This window comes from Colobus angolensis, unplaced genomic scaffold, assembly GCF_000951035.1.
Source record: "Colobus angolensis palliatus isolate OR3802 unplaced genomic scaffold, Cang.pa_1.0 Scaffold113, whole genome shotgun sequence".
NCBI lineage: Eukaryota > Metazoa > Chordata > Mammalia > Primates > Cercopithecidae > Colobus > Colobus angolensis.
In genome coordinates, this window is record NW_012112364.1 from 3,270,113 (window position 1) to 3,296,174 (window position 26,062).

General features: G+C 41.6%; 1 protein-coding gene across 1 annotated transcript in view; it reads right to left on the bottom strand.

Moving 5' to 3' along the window:
• Positions 1-6,714: 6,714 nt before the first annotated feature.
• The window catches only part of PARP4 (poly (ADP-ribose) polymerase family, member 4), a 114,027-nt gene continuing 94,679 nt past the window's right edge, over positions 6,715-26,062 (bottom strand). The window contains 5 exon segments of the mRNA XM_011959151.1: positions 6,715-6,966; positions 6,969-7,102; positions 12,341-12,473; positions 16,615-16,714; positions 19,794-20,879. Coding sequence (XP_011814541.1) covers positions 6,908-6,966; positions 6,969-7,102; positions 12,341-12,473; positions 16,615-16,714; positions 19,794-20,879 — 1,512 coding nt within the window. The 3' untranslated portion in view covers positions 6,715-6,907.

Consider the following 26,062-nt stretch of genomic DNA (forward strand, 5'->3'; position numbering starts at 1 on the left):
TGAGATGGAGTCTCCTTCTGTCACCCGGGCTGTAGTGCAGTGGTGTGATCTTGGCTCACCGCAACCTCCGCCTCCCAGGTTCAAGGGATTCTTGCGCCTCAGCCTCCCGAGTAGCTGGGATTACAGGTGAGCACTGCCATGCCTGGCTGATTTTTGTATTGCTTTTAGTAGAAATGGGGTTTCGCCGTGTTGACTAGGCTGGTCTAGAACTCCTGACCTCAGGTGATCCGCCCACCTCCGCCTCCCAAAGCTCTGGGATTACAGGCGTGAGCCACCGCGCCTGGCCTAGAGGGTTTCTTGAAACAGTGTTTGCCACTAATATAAAATTCAATTAAAAGTTAAAAAATTAAGTTGATACACAACTTTTTAGGAACACATCCATCATTTCAACAATGTAGGCTTGTAAAAAACAAGTGCTAGGAAGAGTGTGATTACTCAACAATATGAGATGGATTTTCTGCCTCATTAACAAAAGCAAAATGCTCTTCCAGAGAAAGGCAGCTTTGCAGAACCATGCCAGTGTGTTTATGGGCAGGAAAGCAGATTCACAAAGATGTGAGAATGGACTTGCTCTTATTCCCAACAGACGCAGCCTACGGAATATACACTTGGGCGGAAGAAAACCCGGATGAATGTATCAAAATTCCAGGCTTCTTGGAGACTTATGATTTAATTTGTAACTTCATTTTCAGATTTCCCAGAAATTTTGAGGATTGCAATCCCAAGCCCAGTGATGGTAGAGCATTTAAAACAAGCCTAGACCATGCAGGAGGTCATTTCCACCGGGCAACTAATCTGCCGATTGTATTATGGTTTAGAGAAAACCCTGACTGGAGTGCAGTGGCCGTAGCTCACTGCAGCCTCCACCTCCCAGGCTTAAGAGATCCTCCCACCTCAGCCTTCCAAGTAGCTGGGACTAGAGGCTCGCGCCACAACACCCAGCTAATTTTTGTATTTTCTGTAGAGATGGGGTTTCGCCATATTGCCCAGGCTGGTCTCGAACTCCTGAGCTCTCCAACTCCTGAGCTCAAGCAGTCCACCCACCTCAGCCTCCCAAAGTGCTGAGATTACAGGCATGAGCCACCACGCCTGGCTAGAGAAATTTATTCTTTCCCAGATCCTTCTAAGTTTATACTGGCATATTATATGGTTTAATCACAGCTCTTAGTCACCATGGTTTCCAAAGTAATGGGGAACAGAAATCCCCACATCTAATTCCTACACTTTCCCTCTTCCCTTTTGTGGAGCTTCCTTTTCATTTCACAATTTTTAGCAATTATAAGTTATTCCCTCCTCTCCTGGGAGAGTTGGTAATCTGAAAGGAAACATCTCGTCTTTGGTTTGTTGTCAGATAAAACTGAAGGTAGTCTTATGCACAAATAAGGCAGAATAAAGTCGGTTCTTATGTTTAAAAAAGAATTAAAATGGAAAGCCTCAAATATGGGCTGTCAGGCTACCCTGTTGACGTATTATTGTGGTCAGTGGTGTCGAATTGTACAACGGGGTTGTAAATGTTGCACCTACACATATTGTCCAAATAGAAACGTACAAAATGACACTTTTGTCCTTGTCCAAATAGAGAAGTACAAAAATACACACTTTTGGGCAAAGAACATGAATAGACACTTCTTAAAAGAGGACATACATGTGACCAACAAACATGAACAAAAGCTCAATATCACTGATCACTGCAGAAATGCAAATCGAAACCAGAATGAGATACCATCTCACACCAGTCAGAATGGCTATTACTAAAAAGTCAAAAAACAACAGATGCTGGCGAGGTTGTGGAGCAAAACAAACACTTTTACACTGTTGGTGGGAGTGTAAATTAGTTCAACCATTGTGGAAGACGGTGTGGTGATTCCTCAAAGATCTAGAGGCAGAAATCCCATTTGACCCAGCCATCCCATTACTGGGTATATACCCAAAGGAATATAATCTTTGTATTCAAAGATACATGCCCTCATATGTTCATTGCAGTACTGTTCACAATAGCAAAAACATGGAATCAACACAAATCCCCATCAATGATGGACTGGATGAAGAAAATGTGGTACATATATACCATGGAATACTATACATCCATAAAAAGAAACGAGATCACGTTTCTTACAGGGACGTGGATAAAGGTGGAGACCATTATCCTTAGCAAACTAATGCAGGAACAGAAAACCAAATACCACGTGCTCTCACTTGTAAGTGGGAGGTAAATGATGAGAACACATGCACATGTAGGGGGAGAACAACACACACTGGGGTCTGCTGGAGGGTGCAGGGGGAGAAGGGAGAGCATCAGGAAGAATTGCTAATGGATGCTGGTTTAATACCTAGGTGATGGGATGACCTTTGCAGCAAGCTACTATGGCATACGTTTACCTATGCAACAAACGGGCACATTCTGCACATGTACCCCTGAACTTGAAATAAAAGTTGGAAATTAAAAAAATATTTTGAAGAAAAATACACACTTTCAAGGCTATGAAAATCAGCATAGGTAGGAACCCAAAAGACAATGAATAGAAAGAAAATCATAATTAAGACCATTTTCATTGGTCAGAGTCTGTAAGTCTGGTGAAGAGCTGAAGAAGCAGCATGTCTAATCCCATCTCATTAATCAAGCTGCCCAACAAAGACAGATGCCTGCTCGTGGTCCATTCTGTCTGAATGAGGCTAGAAAATGTTCACCTTACAACATGGGAGTTAACAGGCATGAGGAACTCTAAGCTTGCCAGCTTGGCCCTTCAAGCCGTTTTTCTGTTAGAAAAGAAATGGTTTGGGGGTTGCTTTTATTAAAAGAAAAAGCCTTACCAAGAACTTCATTTACCCTATCTGCCTAAAAATTATTTCTTAATAACTCCTGTATTTTTCCCCCAAGATAAGCAAATTTAACTACTATTAGGGGGTGTTGAACGATGATTCTTTTTGGCTATTTCCCACTGAAAAGGGGTGTCATGTGGAGGAACAGTAGCTGGCCCTTCTCCTGAGGTTGATTTAATGGTTCTTGGAAGAATGGCATGTCCATGTTTGGCTCTGCTCACAGCACCATTTGGAGTTTGATTGCTTCTAGGCGAAAAGAGATAAATTTTACAAGAAGATGTAAAATATAGGGTTAGAATATAAGCATTAAGTTACCACCATTAGTGGGGATCTTATAGACCTTAACTGATAGCAGAGTTTGGTACCTGTTAATTACACCAATAGATTGCAATACCAGTTTGCCTGCACTAGATGTCGCTGTACATTACCAGAAATGTTAATATAAAAGTAAGACTTTCCTTGAGAAATGGAAAACATTTCCCTCTTGACTTGCCATTAGAGAAGAAATTTAGTCTAGGCCATCTTTATAACTTGCAATATGATTGGGAGAAATACATTATTGGGTGGCTAAAATATCTTTAGCATTATTTTTGACAGTTCCTTTTCTTTATTTTTTCATGACTTTCACAGACCCTCTTAAAACGTATTCAAACTTTTTGACTTGTCCCAAATATTATTCCTTAAAACAACCAGTCATTTCCTTCCAGGACAAGTATTTACAATACAAAATCCTTTCTTATATAAAATTTCTTTCTTTATAACCTTTTTTTTATAGCTTAGAGTGCATTATATTACCAACCTTTAGTAAAAAGTTCTATTAATCTTAATGATAGCAAAACTTTTATGCTTGCTTCTTATCTGTAACTATTACTCCTGCTATAATCAAAACAACCTTGACTAAATTTCTCCTGCAATTATTAATCCTTTTATAAGGATGATAATCAGCCAAAATATTACAGCAATTAGAATTTTACAACCAGAATTCCACACTGGGTGCCACAGTGTATAGTCCTATTGCAAATAGTAGCGTGACTGTAACAAGTTCCACAAGAGTGGCACAGTAAATAATTTTTTTAAAACTTTACTTGCCAAGATATAACATTTCCCTTCGGGGATTTACATGGTTACAAATGCAATCTCATGTATCCTTAAAATTTCCCTGCAAATACGTGTTAAAAAGAAGTTCTATTATTTGGTGGCAAATTTTGAGAGGAAAGGGCAGAAATGACAAAAAGTATCTATTGAGGTAAAGGTGGGGTTGAGTAAGATGAGGAGCCCTCCCTCACTCAGTTGCTTATCTTTTATGATTTTTAGCATAAGATCTTCTATTTCTCCGCATTCATATTCGGGTCATTTCTCTGGGCTGTCAGAGGTTGCTCCCTCAGCTCTTCAGGCTTTGACTTGAGTGTGATGTATCCAGGGGTTGATTCCTGTAACTTTTACTGCTGAGAGGGTTGAAAGAAGTGTAGGGCCCTTCCCAGCTTGGCTTAGGGAAGGAAAGAGATGAGAGTTTCCATTAATGCCTAATTTCCTGGATTATATAAAGGTGGTTTTATTTCCTGGGGTTGGGCTTCTCCTAGTTGTGTTAATTCCTCTTGGAAATGAGCTAGAGAGGTTACATCCTTAACCAATTTAGAGGTTCTCTGCCTGAAAACAATCTCTGAGCACATTGGTAAGGTGTATCCTTTCCCAAGTGAAAAGCTTGGCAAAGGATTTTAAGGACTTTCACTGGCTGGAGGCTGGCAAATAGAGTTTGCCATCCTGACTGTAAGCATCTGAGGGCTGAAAAGTATTCCCTTGAGAAGTGGCCTATTCTATTTCTGCAGCAGAATACTGAGGTTTAATTTCTTTTATGGAGCCCTCCTAGATTAGAAAGGCTTGAAGTGGGTTAGTGCCTTGAGGCTTCCTTGCCTTTGACTTAGCTGCCTGATCAGCTTACCTATTTCCTTCAGCTACTTCATCCGTTCCCTTTTGATGTTCCCTACCGTATTTCCCTGCTATGTCTCGTGGAAGAAAAACTGAGGATTATAATCTAATTTCCTGATGATATTTTATAAGAAACCCATTAGTGGTAAGAAAATGCCTTTCCTTTCAAATGGCAGCATGAGCATGGAAAATCAGGAAGGCATACTTGGAGTCAGTATAAATGTTAGCTACGTTTCCCTTCTTATTTTAAGTGCTCTTGTAAGAGCTATTATTAGCTCAGCTAATTGAGCGCTTGTGTTTGGGGAGTGACTACTACGTACTTCTTTGCTTTACCGGCGGTTTGCTAGCTCAGAGCTCCCCCTACAGGACAGTGATTTTGCCACGTTATGTGGGATGTAAACAGTTATTTCCTAGGGTTAACTTGAAGGCTTTTCTAACTAGTAGAACTATCATGACAATGGCTTGGAAGTATGTGTAAATAGGTCCTCCAAACTACAACTAAGGTTGAGAAAAATACTGGATTAGAGTTTTTCCTGAGATGCCACTTACGGGCGTGCTATAGGAAGAGGGGAGGCCTAGATGAGAGAGGAGAAGAGAGAGAGACAGAGACTGGCTCAAGTGTTTAGAAGGAGATCTACTTTCTTTCTTTTTTTTTTTTTTTTTTTTTTTGAGACGGAGTCTCGCTCTGTCGCCCAGGCTGGAGTGCAGTGGCCGGATCTCAGCTCACTGACTGGCCATGTGATGGATGAAGAAATGCACTCAGACACAGGTATCCCATAAAAGAGCAGGCTAGGGGACCTGGCAGCTCCCAGACTCCGAGGGTGGTGCCATAAAGAGTCAGCAGCCACGGCCCTGACAGGCTGGTGGCTCCAGGCTTTTATTCAGTACGGATTTAATGACAAAGGTTTCAAGTAAACACCACTAGAGGGTAATTAACATTGCTGACCTTCTGAGTAGAGAGCAGTCACGTGCCCACAAATGATCAAAGGTCGGCCTTAGGAGCACATGAGTAAACAAGCTATGTAAACTCCTCTACATTCCTATGTATCCACGCCCTAAGCTTTTAAGAGAATTCAGCTGCCTTCAGCCAAATCATTTACTGAAGCTTTGCAAACCTCCCAGCCTTCCAAGAAGTTTTGTGTCTATTTCCTACAACTTAATTTTTGTAATTTCTCCCACCACCCTGACAGATCCCCTACGAAAGACCATGTTTCTTCTCAGCTTGCTCAGTCCAGCTGAGCCAGTTTTCCACTGGACTCCTGAATGTGAGAAGAACACAGGCTCCCAGGACCATCCAGAAGCAAGTATCTCTCATTACCTTAAAGCTCTGAAACACTAGCTGGGTGCAGAGGCTCATGCCTGTAATCCCAACACATTCAGAGGCTGAGGTGGGAGGATCGCGTGAGGCCAGGAATTCAAGACCAGCTGAGGTAGCATAACAAGACCCCATCTCTACAAAAAGTACACCCCAAAATTAGCTAGGTGTGGTAGCACATGCCTGTGGTCTCAATTAATTGGGAGGCTGAGGCAGGACTATCCCTTGAACCCATAAGTTTGAGGCTACAGTGAGCTATGATCGCACCACTGCACTCCAGCCTGGGAGACAGATTGAGACCATCTCTAAAACAACCACAGGCCGGGTGCAGTGGCTCATGCCTGTATTCCCAGCAATTTGGGATGCCAAGGCAGGTGGATCACCTGAGGTCAGGAGTTCAAGACCAGCCTGGGCAACCCGGTGAAATCCTCTCCACTAAAAATATAAAAAATTAGGGCGTGGTGGCAGGTGCCTATAATCCCAGCTACTCAGGAGGCTGAGGCAGGAGAATTGCTTGCGCCCAGGAGGAGGAGATTGTAGTGAGCTGAGATCACGCCATTGCACTCCAGTCTGGGCAACAAGAGCAAAACTTTGTCTCAAAAAAATAAAAAATATTTAAAAAACAAAAAACAAAGGAGACACAGAAAACTGAAATATTTTAAGTTTCATTTTATTATTGCTTGTTAGTTGTTTAAAGTAATTCTACTTCCACTTACTTTATTTTTAAAGACAGTAATTGCTACACTGAATAAAACCTTAATGAAGTTTCATTGTAAATATCTATTATCATTTGATTATTTTCTACATAGAAGCATGCAAAAAGTTTAAAAATCAGTTTCATTTGATTTAGCCTTGACTGTAATGAAGGACTCTATGAAGAGGGGACACAGTGTCTGTGGGCTGAGTCCCAGCAACTGCTTGGTGGCAGAGTCCCAGTCTTTCCCCAGTTCAAGCCATGGGCAGATAGATGGGTACTGTCCTTCAGTTCTTCTTACCCATTCACTTGCTTTCTTTATAGCCTCAAAAGCCCAGGGAATATTCCTAGATTAAAAAAAAAAGTTTCAGATTTCAGAATATAATAACATGTGAAATGTAATGTGGTACTAAACCCATCACATGATATCAGACAAAATGATTCTGCCAAAAATTAAGATATTTCATAAAAGCAGTTTTCCTTGACATCTTACGGGACTTCTTCTACCCGTCTGAACTTGAGCTTATGCACTGCATTGTCAAGTGTCCCGTGCCCACCACTTCCTGGCTTCCACGTGCCTCCAGGCATCCCTGCTGCCTACAGGACAGCTCAAGTTCCAGCCTCTCTACAGTTGTTTATGGTTGTCCCTTTCCATGCTTCTCAATCTAAATCCTATCCATTCTTCACACACAAACTCAAGTATATTTTACAAATGAGGCTTCTGTTTCTCTCTCCTTCCCACTGCACCAACTTGATTAGGTACCTTCAGGATATCTGAGAGTCCCCCATGAAACTGGCATATATTCAGTTGTGTCACGTAAACCAGGAACGACTTGGTAGAATAAGCATATCGAGTCAAGTCTGTGTCGGCTAAATGGTGTCAAATATTTGAGACTGTTGAATATTCAAGTCTATTCAACACTCAGAAAAATTCTGAGATTGTTCATTAATATTAATTAGTTACTTCCTCATTTGTTCTGTCATCTGCTAGAACTTGTTAGTGAACAAGTGGCAACATACACCAAAGTTTTTCAGAAAATTCTATAGGGGAAACTTAATATTTTGAAAATTCTCTCCCTGTTCCTGATTTTTCTCTGTAAACTGGGAAAGGGCCGTCAGTATAGCGTGGTAGTTAAGAGCTGGGTTTGAGTCCTGACTCTGCAATCACATAATATTGGTCACGTGATACTGTGTGGCTTTCATTCAACACTGGGAATCTCAGTTTCCTCCATTACGAGAATAACATGAGGTCCTACGGGTTTGTGGTGGAAATTAACAAAGCTTATAAACTTAACATGCTTACTAGTCCCTTGTACACAGTAGGCACTCAATAAATGTTCACTGAATGTCATGATAGACTGAACATACTAAATAAGAAGCATGCCAAAGTGGGTAAAAGACCAATATTTCCTTGTAAATATTCATCTATTTATAGTTACTAACTGCTGAAAACAAAACTGGCCTTGAATATTTTCACTAATTCAGCTGCCCTCCTTCAGTCCAGTGGCCTCTACACTTTTTGGTTCACCATTCCACTAGTAAGAAAGTCTTGTGCCTACACCCCCATGTAATGTGCTCCTGCATCAATGTTACGTACATCTTGAAATACAAAATATAGAAAAAGCTTCAAATACGCAATAAACAGGGAGTAAAAAATATCTATTTATTTATTTATTTATTTTAGTGGAGTCTCACTGTATCACCCGGCTAGAGTGCAGTGGCACGATCTCAGTACACTGTAACCTCTGACTCCCTGGCTCAAGTGATTCTCCTGCCTCAGCCTCCTGAGTAGCTGAGATTACAGGCACGTGCCACCATGCCTAGCTAATTTTTGTATTTTTAGTAGAGACAGCCTTTCACTATGTTGGCCAGGATGGTCTCAATCTCTTGACCTCGTGATCTGCCCACCTCAGCCTCCCAAAGTGCTGGGATTGCAGGTGTGAGTCACCATGCCCAGTCTAAAGTCATTTTGTCTTACGTACTAAAGTGCCAACAAACCATTTTGTTAACACAATATCAGTAATGTAGTAAGAGCAATATGCTGGAATATACTTGATCAATTTTGAAAATCTTGCTTTAATACTTTTGTGATATTACAGTTCGAAAGCAGGTTCAAAGTTTATACTTGCTGTAACAGCTATGATATTAATAATTGGCAATGATCTAAATAGAATAAGTGCCTCTTTGGATGTGCCTATTAAGTCAAATACTAATTTGTTAGTCCCATCTCCTAGCTGTTCAAAGTGTTTTTTCTTTGATATTTATTTAATTAATCCTCTTGGCAAGTGGCACTGGTTTATTTTAAAATAAAATACAAAAAATAGCCTGGTGCAGTGGCTCACTCCTGTAATCCCAGAACTTTGAGAGGCCAATGCAGGCAGATCACTTGAGGCCAGGAGTTCGAGACCAGCCTGGCCAACATGGCCCAAAACCTCATCTCTACTACAAGTATAAAAATTAGGTTGGAACGATGGTGCACACCTGTAATCCCAGCTACTCAGGAGGCTGAGGCACGAGAATTGCTTGAACCTGGGAGGTAGAGGTTGCAGTAAGCCAAGATCATGCCACTGCATGCCAGCCTGGGCAACAGAACGAGACCTGGCCTCAAAAAAAAAAAAAAAAAAAAAAAAAAAAAAAAAACCCCAAAAAAAAAAAAAAAAAAATTCTCATCTTTCTTGGCAAACTAATGAGAAGGTATTGCTTTTTTAAAAATGGAAGTATACATTACATATAGTAAATTATGATTTTCCTCTTTTTTAGACAGGGTCTCACTTTGTTGCATAGGCTGGAGTGCGGTGGCAGGATCACAACTCAATGCAGCCTCGACCTCCTGGGCTCAAGCAGTCCCCCCACCTCAGCTTCCTGAGTAGTCACACACTACCACACTCAGATAATTTTTAATTTTTTTGTGGAGACAGGGTCTTTCTATGTGGTCAAGGCTGGTTTTGAACTCCTGGAAGCAAGCAATGCTCCTGCCTTGGCCTCCTAAAGTGCTGGGATTACAGGTGTGAGCCACTGTGCCCAGCAATGCCTGGGTAATTTTAAAAAGTTTTTTGTAGAGATGGGGGTCTCATTGGTTACCTAAGCTGGTCTTAAACTCCTGGGCTCAAGTGATCCTCCTGTCTCAGCCTCCCGAAGTGCTTGGATTACAGGCATCAGCCAATTTGCCTAGCCCAGAACTTCCTGAACACCTGTTTTGTGTTTGAGAACTTTTTCTTAATCATGACACTTAAATATGCTGGAATATACCATCCAGACCCCATGCCAGTGCCCCCTCACCCCAGCCACCCTTGCAGCACCAGTGAGATAGCAGCACTGCTCAAACTCAGGGTGACAGACCCAGGGAAGACCTTGGAAGTGGACTCAGGGCCATGTGGTCAGGGACGCATATGGCCCTGAGTTTTCTAATTTTTAATTAAACTTAATTAAATTAAATTTTTAATTTAATTTTAATTTTAATTTAATTTAATTTAATTTTTAATTTAATTTAATTTAACTTATTTTCCCCGGTCATTTTTTTTAAATGCAGTGGGTTTTGTTCACATCAGGATCTCAACAAGGTCTACCTTTGCTTTTGGTTGGTATGTCTCTAAAGATTTATTTACAGGTTCTGATCCTCAACCTTTTTTTTTCTATTGCCATTTATTTTTCTCTTGCCATTTATTTCCCCACATTTCAGACTTTGCTGACTGCATTTGCATGGTGTCATGTAACATGTTCCTCTATTCTCTGATCTAATTCAAGTTTAGAAATCAAGGGGTTTCATTTAACTTATTTGATTTTATACATATTATTTTCTAACAATATTAATATCTACCTTCCAAAATAGCACATCAAAAGTATTATTAACACCATGGCTACTCCCAGTGAGATTTCTTCATAATATGTTTTAATCCTTCCCCCCAGGGAGATATAGTCAAATTATGTACTAAGTCACCTTAAATTAATACCCAGGCTGGGCACAGTGGCTCACATCTGTAATCCTAGCACTTCAGGAGGGTGAGGTGGGAGGATTGCTTGAGCTCAGGAGTTCGAGACCAGCCTGGGTAACATGGTGAAGCCCTGTCTTTACAAAAATTACAAAAACTAGCAGGGTGTGGTGGTGCACACCTGTAGTCCCAGTTACTCACTTTACAGGTAAAGATTTATTTACCTGTAAATAAATCTTTAGAGACATACCAACCAAAAGGAGGCTGAGGTGGGAGGATGGCTTGAGCCCAGGGGGTGGAGGTTGCAGTGAGCTGAGATTGCACCACTGCACTCCAGCCTGGACGACAGAGCCAGATGATCTCAATAAATAAACAAATAAATAAATAAATATCTTATCCATTATTATGTAAAATATTTACATAGTTCCAAAGTCAAAACTGCAAAACAAAGCACACTAGGAGAAACTTAGCTTCCATCCTTGTCCCTCTACCAAATCCCCCTTGCAATAATATTTTTATTAGTTTGATTAGTTTTCCCCTTATCTTGCCTTTAAAAGAACATAAGCCAATTACATGTGTATGTATATGTGTATGTATATACTTATATATATATGTATGTTAGAAGGATCCTGCTCTGGTCTTGGCCCTCTCGCCATGGGGTGGGGGTCTGCAGGGACAAGAGAATGTGCCCACCCCAGAGCCCATATCCTCCTGTTTAGACCCTGCGGCTCCAGCGTCCCTGACCACATGGCCCTGAGTCCACTTCCAGGGTCTTCCCTGGGTCTGTCACCCTGAGTTTGAACAGTGATGCTACCTCACTGGTGCTGGAAGGTGGCTGGGGTGAGGGGGCACTGGCATGGGGTCTGGATGGCATTTTGATGGGTAGGGTGGGGTATTCATGTGTGCATGCAAGGCCTCTTAGGGTCCTAGGGGTCAGCCAAGGGCCGAATTTGAACCTGGCCTTCCAGGTGGTTATGAAGTTGTATTTGCCAAGGTAGGAGATTAGAACACATTTAATCTAATAGTTTGCTAGTTTCATTTATAACTTTTAAATACTTAGACATATAGTATGTGGGTTTCCATTTGTATTCTTGTCTCAGGCCCTGCCATTGTTGGGAACAGGGCTGGGCCCAACAGTCATATTGTGGGTCTTCTGAAGGCACCCAGGATCAGCGCACTGCAGTGAAGGGTACCACATCCAGAGCCAGAAGCACTGGGCTCCAGCGCCCAGGATCAGCGCACTGCAGCGAAGGGTACCACATCCGGAGCCAGAAACGCCGGGCTCCAGCACCCGAGATCAGCACACTGCAGCGAAGGGTACCACATCCAGAGCCAGAAGCGCCCAGCTCCAGCGCCCAGGATCAGCGCACTGCAGCCAAGGGTACCACATCCAGAGCCAGAAGCGCCGAGCTCCAGCGGGAGCTGCACTGAAACTCTCCGAGCCTGTTTCCTGTGCAGCCCAAGGTACAAATACCACATCAGCCCTGCCCGCCACAGGAGACTGTGGGCAAGCTATCACCTGCAAACAAACTCTCTTCCTACATACTTAGAAAGCAGTCTACACATGTAAGATAATTCCCTATAGCTGTTCGTAAGGTTTATTAAATAATTAGTTGAAAACATAAAGAAGTTACATAATACTATAGTTAAAGCCACCTGGAAGTAGAAGCGTCATCCAGTTTCATCAGTGATTTGAACACTATTCCCTCTTTTTCCAACCTGGTGCGAATAAACTGTAGTACCAGCATTGTGGCAATTAGGTCCAGGAGACGTTCTCTTCCTTTGACGCCTAAAAGGAAAAAACTCCATTAAGTCTGTTGGAAATTCTGCATCTCAAACTGTGCCTATTTATAAAATTCCCATTAAATAATTATAATATGGTTAAATCACAGTACATGAGCAGATCATGAAACTCTCTAATACTCTTCAAGGTCCTTAATTAGCTTGCTATTTAAATAAAAAATGAGGACGGTTGGAACCATGTGCCTATCATATTATCCTGATGGTTGTCAGGAAACTGAACTGTACCGAGTTCCCCTCGCTTGCCATCTTCAATACACAGAAAGCCATGAAGTTCAATGAAAGAAATCCAGTTTTCAGGCTCCTGTTACAAATAGCTTAGAAGAGTAAACCTAAATATTCAACAGATAAAAAACAGATATGACCAGTTACACTGGTGTATCAAATTATTTCTAGTGGTTAGTACCTATAGGTATCCAAGATATTTTACTATATTACAAAATATCAAAATTGAAAAAGGAATGTTTACATGTGTTGAACTCAGAATTAACAACCCATTTTTATTTTAAAAAATGCAAGCAGCTTTTTTTGTTTGGTTTTTGGTTTTTTTTTTTTTTTTTGGAGAGACAGGGGCTCACTCTGTCATGCTGGAGTGCAGTCAGCGTGATCAGAGCTCACTGTAGCCTCCAACTCCTGGACTCAAGTGATCCTCCTACTTTGGCCTCCCAAAGTGTTGAGATTATAGGCATGAGCCACACAGCATACAGCCAAAAAATGGTTTCAGGGAAGAAAAAAAAAAACGAATCTCTGTCTTATAATTAAGAATATACAATTACTTTGAGTAAAGACAAAAGGACCTGGCAGAGTATGCACATATCTGCATATACACCATTAATTTTACATCGTTGAGGTAGCCAAAACTGCTCATAAGAGGGCTTTTATTAAGTAATATAATGTTCTTAGTAGAGAAAAAAGGAATTGAATAAATTTTTAAAAACAAAATAACAAAACCAAGCCATTGTCCCACAAAAGAAAAATCAATGGAGACAAAGCAGTTTAATTCGCTGGATTCTTTTGTGGCTTATTTTTTGGGTATTATTTACAAAATGTTAGACTAATTTTTAAACAGTATTCATAATAAGCAGCATACAACTCCAAGAATAATATAATAAATAGTAAACTGATGAAATGCCTAATGTGTATCAGTGTCACTTAAAAAACAAATTCAGAAGGAGAAGGGATGATAAAAGAGAAACGAAGAAGAGCACAGAAGACAAAGTTGGGTACAGATATAAAAACAAGTCCGAGAAAAAAATCAGACAGCTTGAGACTATGTAGAGGAAGAAAGGCAGAAAAACACATGCTTACAGAAAAATAACACAGATAACATGATCCTCCTACCTCTGCCTTCCCAGTACCTGGAACCACAGGTATACGCCACCATGCCTGGCTAATTTTTGTATTTTTGTAGAGATGGGGTTTCACCATGTTGGCCAGGCTGACCTCGAAATCCTGAGCTCAAGTGATCTTCCCGCTTTGGCCTCCCAAAGTGCAGGCATTACAGGTGTGAGCCACCGTGCCTGGCTTATCTTTGGTTTTCAACAGTTTGACTCTGGCCTATCTAAATGTGGTCATTTTTGTATTTATTGTGCTTGGAGTTCTGCTGAGTTTCTTGGTTCTGGAAGATGCTGTTTTTGATGAATTTTACAAAAGTGTTCAAATATCTTTCTGTCTACCCTTTCACTTTCTGAAACCCTAGTTACACAAATGTGAAATCTTTTGATATCATTCCACAGTCTTGGCTCCTCTGTTCATTTTTCATTCTATTTTTTTCTTTCTATATTTCAGTTTAGATAAGTTTATTGAGTACATTGTCAATTGAATTAAATCATTTTTTTTCCTGTTCTGTCCATTCTGTTGTTAAGCTCATTCAATGACCTTTTCATTGCAGATACTATATTTTCCAGTTCCAGGATTTTCATTTGGTTCTTCCTTATAGTTTCCATCTATTTGCTGAGATTCTGCCATTTATTCACCCATTCCCTCCTTTTCTGGTAAGTCAATCCTTCACTATATTTTTAAAAGCAGTTTTAAAGTCTGTGTCTGCTAATTCTAACATCTGGGTCATCTGTGGGTCAGCATTTATAGCCCATTTTCCCCTTGATCACAAGTCATGTCCTGCTTCTTCACATGTTATTAAATTTTCATTCCATACTGAACATTAAAAATGACACCTTGTAGACTCTCAGCTATCTTACTCTAAAGAGTGTTCAGTTTTGTTCTGGTGGATCCTGTGTAGGCTTTGTTTTAGGTTTTATTAGGATGGGTCTATTTTGGCTTATCCCTTTGTCCTGGGGTATAGTCCTTGATCATGAGATACGATCCTTATGACCCTTTTACGGTTTCAGTGGAAAGATATTCATAAGTCTGATTTGGTGCAACTTGAACTCTAAACTCTGGCCAGTACTAGGCAGCAGCTGCAATCTCTGGTTAGCTCTGTAGCTTCCCAGCTGTTGCTTTTTTCTGGATTCCTTGAGGTTGCACTCTGTATATGTATAGGTTAGGAGAGAGCAAAGGATCTGAGGGGCATTTGGATGCAGATTTCAGAGCTCCCTGCTCTGCGGTTCCCTCCTTTATAGGATTTTAATCCTTAACTTCCAGCCACATTGGCAACCTCAAACTCCGACCCTGTGTCCTCATCCCAGAAAGACTGTTTTAGTTCAAACCTCCCACTGTGTCTCATGAGCTGAGAAATGCCTTTAGGTGACAAGCTGGATACACGTAGAGCCCACCTAGTTGGCTTGCTTTCTTTCAAAGATTATGTTCACTCTAGTTTCTGCCTGTTTTTGATTATTCTCCTGGCCTTCAAAGAATGGTTTTGAACATTTTATTCAAAGTTAATAACTGTTATTGGCAGGAGAGTTAGTCAGATACAGGCTCTTCTATTATTCCAGGAACAAGCACTCACTGCTCAAGTAAATTGTCATCACCCCTTTTCGGCCCAGTGCAGGTCAAACAGGTTATGCATTCGCCCACCCACTCAGCCTGGAATATGAAAACTCTGGCATTTTAGAGGTGATGGTGGGCCAGTGAGACACTGCTGTTCTGTCTATCCATGCATATTGGCTAGTTGTTTAATAATGTGTATTTTATTTAAAAAAAAAATCTCCAGGCTGAGCATGGTGGCTCATGCCTGTAATCCCAACACTTTGGGAGGCCAAGGTGGGCAGATTGCTTGAGCTCACAAGTTCAAGGCCACACTGAACATGGCAAAACCCCATCTCTACCCAAAAAAATACAAAAATTAGTCAGGCATGGTAGCAGGTGCCTGTAGACCCAGCTACTCAGGAGGCTGAGGTGGGAAGATCCCTGGAGCCTGGGAGGTGGAGGTTGCAGTGAGCCAAGATAGTACCACTGCACTCCAGCCTGGGCAATGGAGCCAGACCTTGTCTCAAAACAAACACAAACAAACAAACAAACAAACAAACAGCTCCTGTCCTAGGGCTAGCATTTGACCTTTAAACCACTTGCTGGGTCAAGGATGCTCAGGACTTCCTCACTATCCCCTGTGTTGTCATGACAGGAAACAGATCCAGAGGTTGAACAACTGCCTCTGGCAGAGGCCAGCTAGGTGCTCATCAGAGCTGTTTTCTCCTCCTGGACACACAGCTTAACTGTACATTTCTCAGGCCTTCGTACATGGATGGGGCTATGTGACTAGTGTTCTTCCTCTTGTCTAGCAGGGGGACGATGCCAGGGTCATATTTGTTCTTCTCTCTTACCAGCATAATTTTAAAGACATATATTCAAGATGGTGGAGTCACAATATGGAAGGAGTCAAGGTCTCTAAATGACCACATCAGTGGAACTTTCTTCCTGACTGATATTTTACTGTGATAGGGACAAGAAAGTAATCTTTGATTATGTTAAGCTTCTGAGATTTTTTTTTTATAGCAGTTGGTGCTATTTATGCTAATAAATTTGCTCAGATAATACCCTAATTAGTGGCAAAAATATGACTAGAAGCCCATCTCCCATTTCCTTTGATGGTTAAATATAATTCCATTCAAATATAACTTTCATAATTATTACATTAGTACACTAGTTTACAAAATAGTTTATAACAATTAGGAGCCTGCTTATGAATGAGTGAAAATAATGACTTAATAAATGGAAAGATAGTGACTTACCCAGAGATTGAATGCCTTTTTGTTTAAGAAAGCTGTGCAAAGCATTTGTATCAAGATTTAATATAAGTCCCAGTTCTGGTGTAAGTTTCCAGAATCCATCCTACAAAATTAAGAAAATGAATGCAAGTTATATTATTCACATTTTATCACATAAGAAGTTATGTAGTGGGGGAAGGAGAGAGGCAAGGGTTGAAAAACGTATGTTCACTACTTGGGCAACAAGATAATTAGAAGCCCAAACCTCAGCACCACACAGTATGCCCATGTAATAAACCTGTACATGTACCTCTGCATCTAAAATAAAATTTTAACGAATTAAATGAAAAAAGAAGTTATGTGATAAATATGTTTTCATTAATTTAATTTCAGTTAATCAAAGCGTTTCTAATATTTTTATTACTGTAAAATAAAGTTCTTCATATACTAGTGACACAGTATTGGTTGGCACCTCATAAATGCTATGAATACTACATATCTGCTGGCATTTATAAAAAGTGTGGGAAGAGGCTCATGTGTAGAGATTGTTTTAAGTGGTACTTTTTTTTCTTCTAGCAATGCTTTATTTCATTTTTTATTGATACATAATACTTGTATGTATTTTGGGGTACACATGAAATTTTAATACATGCATAGAATGTGAAATAGTCAGGTCAGGGTATTTAGGATCTCCATTGCCTCGAACATTTATCATGTCTTTGTGTTGGCAACATTTCAAATATTTTCTTCTAGCTATTTTGATGTATTCAATGTATTGTGAGCTATAGTCACCCTACTGCGTTGTCAACTAGCAATGAGCATTGAACTAGTATTTCTCAAACTTTTAAATAGCATGATTCCCTCTTTAAAAAAATCCCACTTTATTGAAATATGATTGACCTACAAAAAGTCACTAATATTTAATGTATACAACTTGATGTGTTTGGAGATAAGTACACACCCACGAAACCACCAAACCATCACTTATCAATGCCATAAACTCAGCCACCACTGCCATAAACTCAGCCACCACTGCCATAAACTCAGCCACCACTACCATAAAGTCAGCCACCAATGCCATAAAGTCAGCCACCACTGCCATAAACTCAGCCACCACTGCCATAAACTCAGCCACCACTGCCATAAACTCAGCCCCCACTGCCATAAAGTCAGCCACCACTGCCATAAACTCAGCCACCACTGCCATAAACTCAGCCACCACTACCATAAAGTCAGCCACCACTGCCATAAAGTCAGCCACCACTGCCATAAACTCAGCCACCACTGCCATAAACTCAGCCACCACTTCCAGAACTTTTCTTCCACCCCTTTTGTTTTGTTTTGTTCCCTTTTGTGGAAAGAGTACTTAATATATAAGATAGACCTCTTAGCAAATGTTTAAGTATACCATGTCGGATTATCAGTCATAGGCCCTATATTGTACAGGCCTATGACCTCCAGCATGATTCCTTTTGTTTAACCTAAAAATGTACCCTGATGTAGTCTGAAATATGAAAATGACAGTTTTTTTCTAAGTATAAAATTGTTACATTAAACATGTAATTTAAAACTACCTTCCCTGCATCCCCCATCATCTGCCTGCCCCATCACATGCAGAGGAGGGTGCGTAAGCCTGAGCTTGGGGATATTAACCTCAAAGGAGACAGAATCCAGGCCCTAGGGAAACTAACACAGGGAGCAGAAAGCAGGATGTGGCCCTACGCAGGTGCACAGGTTGAAGAATCTATGGCAATACCTTGAAAAATGACAGCAGTGATAGTATGTACCAACCCATAGAGAACTGGTACCAAGTGCTGTTCTTTTATATGTTTAGCCACTTCCTGCGGAGCACTATTGTTGGGAAAAAGCTGAGTGTTGGGAGGGAAACTGAGGCAGGGCTTGCATAATGTCCTCTGGAGTGTGTCTAGACTTGCTGGCTCCTTGCTTCTAGCCTTCCTAGGCTCCTATTTCCATTATCTCAAGTAGCAGAACATGTTCCATATAAATGCTAAACCATCACAGCTGTAAATCATGTGCTTAATGCAACGTGTCCTTTCGACCTCCACATTCCCACCGCCTGTTTCTTTGTTGGATTACCAATAAATACTGTGGGCTCCCAGAGCTCGGGGCCTTCGCAGCCTCCATGATAGTGATGGCCCACTGGTGTCCCACCTTTCTCTCTCAAACTGTCTTTTTCTCAATCCTTTGACTCCACTGGACTTTGTCACCCCCATGACCTGGTGTTGGGTCTGATCACCCCAACAACTATTATCACACCCACACTGGAGATGGGAACATGGTGGTACAGAAAGGTGAAGCAATTTGTCTAAAGTCAGATAGCTAACCAGCAGCAGAGCCAGGAGTGGCCGTGGGATCCACACTCTTGACCACCGGCAGTATGCTCGCGGCAGGCTTGTGCGTGCACTGTCTCAAGTAGGGAAACTGGGCAGCTGTCATTATCCTGTTTGAACCTCAAACCCACTCTGTGAAGTAGACACTATCATTATCTCTACTATATGGATGAGGAAACGGAGGCTCAGACAGGTTACCTGACTTGCCCCAAATCACAAAGTGGGCTGGGACTCACACTTACTTTTATGCTACATCAAGGCCTTTCCATTTCACTGAACTACTTTACATCAAAACAAATAACCGCAGGTGCAAGATTAGGTCTTAGTACCAGTGCAGAAGCCAAATCTACAGGGTGTTTATAAACGTAACAAACGGAATGATAAGCTCTAACACAATATACATGCTGAACAACAGCTGTATTCCCATGACCTTATGTGAAAATATTTAGAGTATATGTCCAAGTGCTTGTGCTCTACTTCACAGTGGGAAATTTAAATGGATTACAATCCATTAGTTCTAGAATCTGGGAAACTAAGGTTTCACCCCATCATCTGTTCGGGGATGTTCATTTTCATGTGAGGAATAGTAACATTCACCAGCATGAGGTTCTGGTCTAATGTCGGTAGAGAAACAGCAGCCAGCATCAAGCACACTGTTTCGTTCAGCTGTATTTTGTTTTGTAGCAAGAGTTCCTCAATGAAAGCAGCAGTATGATTTATACCCCAGTGCACAAGCCCCTTATTTGACTACAGACTGACGATAGATGGTTCCTTGACCGGCTGCTTTGAATAGCACTGTTCTAAACTATGAAGCCAGCTGATCACAGGTTTAAGGAGAAATAAGACACATACCTCTGTCTGTAGACTGAAGAGTTCTGTCGAAGGCACAGCATCCTGCCAGTGTTGTGTGCACACTATTTCATCCTCCTCTATTACTTCCGGAAAGCATGGGATACCGTCATCTGCTGTATCACATTTTATTTGTAAAAAGCAGCTGTCTAGAAGCACTTCTGATAGTTCATGACTTTCTGTTTCAGAACTTTGAAAAACAAAGTCAGGGCACTGACTTCCTTCGAGACTGCCTACTGATTCTTCTAGAAGACAGAGATCTACTGGGGTAGTCCAGGACTGACTGCAAAGAGTCTTAGGTAAGGCAGGGGCTATCGGCACCCTACGGCTGGCAGTCAAAGAGGCTGCGGAAGGTTGAAAATGAAAAGGAGAGGCAACAGAGGGATGGTAAGACCCAAAACCTCTGATGGGATCAGGATCTGTAGGAAGAGAGCAATGGAGCTGGGGAGAATCTAGCGCAGGGAAGGTGCCAGCAGAAGGCCTGTGGGTATAGCGTCCAGGAAGTGGTGGCGGCTGTGGAGCAGGCTGCGTGGAGCTCAGTGAGCCCTCTGAGAAAGCAAAGCCACAGAACGGTACACAAGGCAGGTTCTGGGGAGGTCCTGTGGGACAAGACGCCGACTGTGGGATCCAGTCAGCACAACTGCCAGGCACAGGGCCTTGGCTGAATTGAGATGCATCCAACTGTCTGGGAGGAGGAGAAAAACCCAAATCCGCTATCTGACCATGTGAGGCAAAAAGCATGGAAGCAGGACTGTGAGGGCGGGCAGCCGGAGGAAGAGAGGAACCAAAGGCTGGAGCAGAACCACCAAAAAGGCTAGAAGTAGATGTTTCCAGTAGACTAACTTTCCTAAATAGCGGTTCAGTTGCTGTTGGTTTACATGACTCTGTCCAACTTAAATCCAACAGCTTTTCCACACTTTCACATTTCAAACTTGGTGTAAAAGCTGGTAGTACACCTAAGCCATCCTCTTCAACATCTTCAAAAACTTCTGGCTGAGATAATTTCTTTTGAGATAATTTTTTTTTTTTAGCCCTAAGTTTTCGTTTGGATGAACGTACTTCTTGCCACTCAGAGGATGCTAAAAGAGACTGCCCAGAAGAGAGAATTATTAATGTAAGGGGAAAACACAGAATAAAAAGCACAGTCAAGCACACATTCTTCCTAGCACTTGACTTCCCACCCACCAGGCAGCTGCTCATCCAGAATCAGGATCATCGATGTGAGCTGGGATGTTGAAAATAACACTAGTGCTGGGTGCGGCGGCTCACGCCTGTAATCTCAGCACTTTGGGAGGCCAAGGAGGAAGGATCGCTTGAGGCTAGGAGTTTGAGGACAGTGTAGACGACATAGCGAGGCTCCATCTTTACAAAAAATAAAAAAATTACCCAGGTGTGGCTCACACCTATAGTCCCAGCCATCTGGGAGGCTGAGGCAGGAGGAGTGCTTGAGCCTCGGAAGCTGAGCCAGCTATGAGGGCAGATTTGTACCACTGCTCTCCAGCCTGGGTGAAAGGGCAGCACTCTGTCTCAAAAAAGAAAGAGAGAGAGAGAGAGAAAATAATGCCATCAGAGACATTCAAGATCATTTTAGTACAAGGCCCTCTTTTTCTAGACATGGAAGCTGAGACGTGGAGAGAATATCAGCAATCAATATATTGAAAGACCTTCTCTCGCAGTTCTTAGAATTGTGGAATTTTAAACACCCCTCATTTTACACAGGAGCGAGCTGCGGAGCACAGAAGTGGCTTGCCCAAGATCTTACAATGAGCAGTATCACAGTGTGTAAGTTAGGCCTCAAACGAGACAGTCATTTGAAGTAAATTATTCCAGTCTTTTACACTGCTTTACAGCAATATTAAGAAAATGGAAGAACCTTCTCAAAAGCTTTATTTAGTTTTGAGACAGAGTCTTGCTTGCCCGGGGCTGGAGTGCAATGACACAATCACAATCACTATAGTCTCGAACTCCTGGGTTCAAGCGATCCTCTCGCCTCAGCCTCCCCAGTAGCTGGGACTATGAGCATATGCCACCACGCCTGGCTAATTTTTAAATTATTCTTTTGTAGAGATGTGGTCTCATTATGTTGACCAGGCTGGTTTTGAACTCCTGGGCTCAAGTGATCCTCTCAGCCTGGCCCCTCAAAGTGCTAGGATTACAGGCGTGAGACACTGTGTCCAGCCAAAAGCTTTACAGTAATTAAATGAACATATAATTATACCAGAATATGAACAATATGTATGCAAAACAAATTTTGAGGGATGCTGTATTACTATTCTTGTTTCCATCTAAATGTAAAGAGTGTTCCTTTAAAAGTTGCATGTATAAAATCCAGTTTTATATGGATGACAAGTCCCTGATATTTTGGAAATAATTAGCCTGTAATTTTACCTGTGAATATATAACTATTTAAAAAAGGAATAGTCCTTTCCCAACTCAGTCAAATTTCAAGTATACATCTGAATAATTAATATTATAGAACATATGAAAAGATGTATTTAAAAATAATGCTAACCAGAGGTTAAATTTTTAAAAATTAGAGAAGCAAACTGGAAAAGACTAATAGTGATAGACTAGAACTATCACATATTAAAGTCTCTTATAAAATTACAATAATTATAGTAGATGAATCAAGGAACAGAGTAGGTAAGTCCAGCAATAGCTCCTAAAACTGAGAATTACTACATTATGAAGGTGGCATTTCAAGTCAATAGGAGGAAAAGGAGTAGCCATGTGGAAAAGAAAAACGTTGGTTCCATATCTCTTATCCTATGCCAGGATAAATTTCAATCGGATGAAAAATTAAATGTAAACATGAAAACATAAAACTATTTAAAGAAATAATGGGAAAAAGTTTTTAAATATAATCTCTGACTAGGAAAGGTATTTCTAAGCATGATGAAAAGCAAAACAACACTAAAAAAGAAGAAACACAAAGATTAAAAATTTGACTGCATTAAAACATCTGCATGACAAAAAGATAATAAGCAACATCAAAATAACATGTGGAAAACTGGGAAACACATTTTCACAACTCATAGCACAAAGGGCTAATTTTCCTAACATAAAAAGTTTTCCTAAGATAAACAAGAAAATGACTAAAATCTCAATACAAAGATAAAAGACATGAACAGATAACACACAGGGACACATAGGGCTGTTAGAATATAAAACATGCTCCTTTTCATTCATAAAGAAACAAAAACAAGTCACCAACCAACACGTTTCACCTGTAAGATTTGCAAAGATCAAAAATTTGATTAAGTCAGGTATTGTGGAGCATCCCAGCTACTCAGCTACTCAGGAGGCTGAGGTGAGATGATCGCTGGAGGCCAGGAGTTCAAAGCTGTAGTGCTCTGTGATAGAGACTGTGAATAGTCACTGCACCCCAGCCTGCGTGACAGAGCAAGATTCCATCTCAAAAAAAAAAAAAAAAAAAGAATCATACTGAGAAATATGGGTTATTTTTGTTTAATTTTATAAAATTGCTTCTTGGATAGTATTTTGTATTTTTTAGTAGAGACCAGGTTTCACCATGTTGGCCAGGCTGGTCTTGAACTCCTGACCTCAGGTGATCCACCCACCTTGGCCTCCCAAAGTGTAGGGATTACAGGTGTGAGCCACCGTGCCTGGCCTCATTATGACTCTTCTATTTGCCAAAATCACTCACTTGCTTCCTCTTTCCCTTCCCCACCTTGATCACCTAAGGTGTGGCCCCCAACCTTTATGGCAGCAGGGACTGGTTTCATGGAAGGCAATTTTTCCATGGACAGAGGTGGGGCAGATGGTTTTGGGATGAAACGATTCCACCTCAGATCATCAGGCATTAGATTCTCAGAAGGAGCACCTAGACCCCTCCATGCGCAGTTCACAACAGGGTTCGGGGCTCCCATGAGAATCTACTGCCACTGCTGATGTGACAGGAGGCGGAGCTCAGGCGGTAATGCTCCCTCACTGCCCCTCACCTCCTGCTGTGCAGCCCGGTTCCTAACAGGCCACGGACTGGGGGTTGGAGACTCCTGATTTAAGGAATAGTGTGGGCTCTGGACCCTCAGCTTCAGTGCCTTCAATTTCTTGCTAAGAGTTACAGCATTGAATTTTACAAATGATTTACTTGGATTAGGAGCTAGGTTTTAAAAATCTCTGCCTCTTGCTTCTTCTCAATGTGCTTTCATGAGCGGGAGGGAACAAAGTGGACTTGGGCTTGGTGCAGAAGACACTGAGCCTAAGCACAGGGGTCGCTGCGGGAGGGCACAGGCCCCCAGCACAGAGTGCTGTTCCTGCTGAGCGCGTCCCAGCAGAAAAGGTGTTGCACTCCCTGGAAGGTCTCATTTCACAGTGAAGACGTGTCAAATAAGGAAATGCCCCAAGTTTCAGTGAGTCGAGAAGGACCAAACAGACCTGGTTGTCCCGGCCTCTATTGTGGCTGGCTTCTGTTACTGAATTCAGTGGCATGACTCCATGCGGAATGCTGCAGGTGCCACATTTTGGTAAAACAGATACTGAGGGAGAATAACAGAGGCTTGACATTTTTGCTAAATTAGACGGTCCATTCAAAAAAATTATTGCAGCTAATATAAATATAAACTTTCAAGTCATCAAGCTAATGGACAATATTTTTCATCTGATATGTTTGGATCTGGAAGTATTAAGATCCAAAGTATTTGCAAATGTAGTATGAAATAATTTATCACCACACTGTATTAAAATGTAAATTAATTCAGAACCAAATAACTTCAAAAATTTCTATAAACAGTCCAGGCATGGTGGCTCACTCCTGTAATCCCAGCTACATGGGAGTCTGAGGCAGGAGGATCTCTAGAGCCCAGGAGGTCGAGGCTGCGGTGAACTGTGATCGTGCCGCTGCACTCCAGCCTGGGCAACAGAGTGAGACCTTGCCTCAAAAAAAAAAAAAATTTATAAACAACACATGTGCACTATGAGAAAATTAGAAAATACAAGCAGACACAAGTAGACAGACACAAAGAAGAAAATAAACACTATACAGAATGTCTTATCTGATCTCTGGCATACATCCCTCCGGACCTTTGCTGTGAACAAAGTACTTACGTGTGTGGCAGAGTGTAGGGGCATATCTCTTACTTTGTTCATTTAATTTTTATTGTGGGAAAAATGTATATAACAACGTTTGCTATTTTAGTCATTTTAGAGTTTAGTGGGACGAAGCACATTCACACTATTGTGCAACCATGACCATGTCCATTTTCAGAGCTTCTTCTGGGTGTGTGTTTTTGAAACACATATAAGGTAAGTATATATTTTCCAGGGCCCATTTTAATAGTGAGTCTTTCTTGTTTCAAGGACAAACAGTTGATTCTTAATTATACATCAGATTTTTTTTTTCCAAAACAATGCACTCCAAGGGCCCCTTGTGCCGTCACAGAGAGGCCACAGCTCACAGCCCCTCAGCTTGGTCCCTCGCTTTCCTTCAAGCAGCCCTGAGCTCCGTTCTCTGGCTGACCTGGAAGTCTGAACCAGCGTGGGAGCCCACGATGTTGCCAACATCTGCCCTGCCTGTGGGTGAGCCTGCAGGGCTGCCTGAGCCTGGCTGAATGCACCTCCTACTACTCCTGATTCCCCAAACTCTTTGTTTGTGTTGGCTTAAAGTATTATTTTTCTTTCATGGGCAATCCATGCCCATGGTTCGAAATTCAAAATATACAAAAGGGTGCACTATAAGAAAGCAGGGCCGGGGGCGGTGGCTCACGCCTGAAGTCCCAGCACTTTGGGAGGCCAAGGCAGGTGGATCAGGAGTTTGAGACTAGCCTGGCCAACATGGTGAAACCCCGTCTCTACTAAAAATACAAAAAGAAGCTGAGTGTGGTGGCACGCACCTGTAATCCCAGCTACTCAGGAGACTCAGGTACGAGAATCGCTTGAACCCAGGAGGCAGAGGTTACAGTGAGCCGAGATCATGCCACTGCACTCAAGCCTGGGCGACAGAGCGACACTCCATCTCAAAAAAAAAAAAATAAAAATAAAAAAAAAAAAAAGAAAGCAAGTATCCCTGCAAACCCAAGGCCACTTGTCAGCTTTCTGCCCCATCTGTTTGGGCAACAGTGCCCATTCCAGACACCTTGGCGAATAATAAGTACAGCTAATATTTATCGAATATCTGCCACAAGCTAGACGTGTGTTGTAATGGTCTTAGAACTCTTCATAACCACCTAAGGTGGATTTTATTGCTCTCCCCACTAGCGCATTAGGACTGGAGCACAGGGAAGGTAAGTCCCACAGAGTGAAGTGCGGGCTGG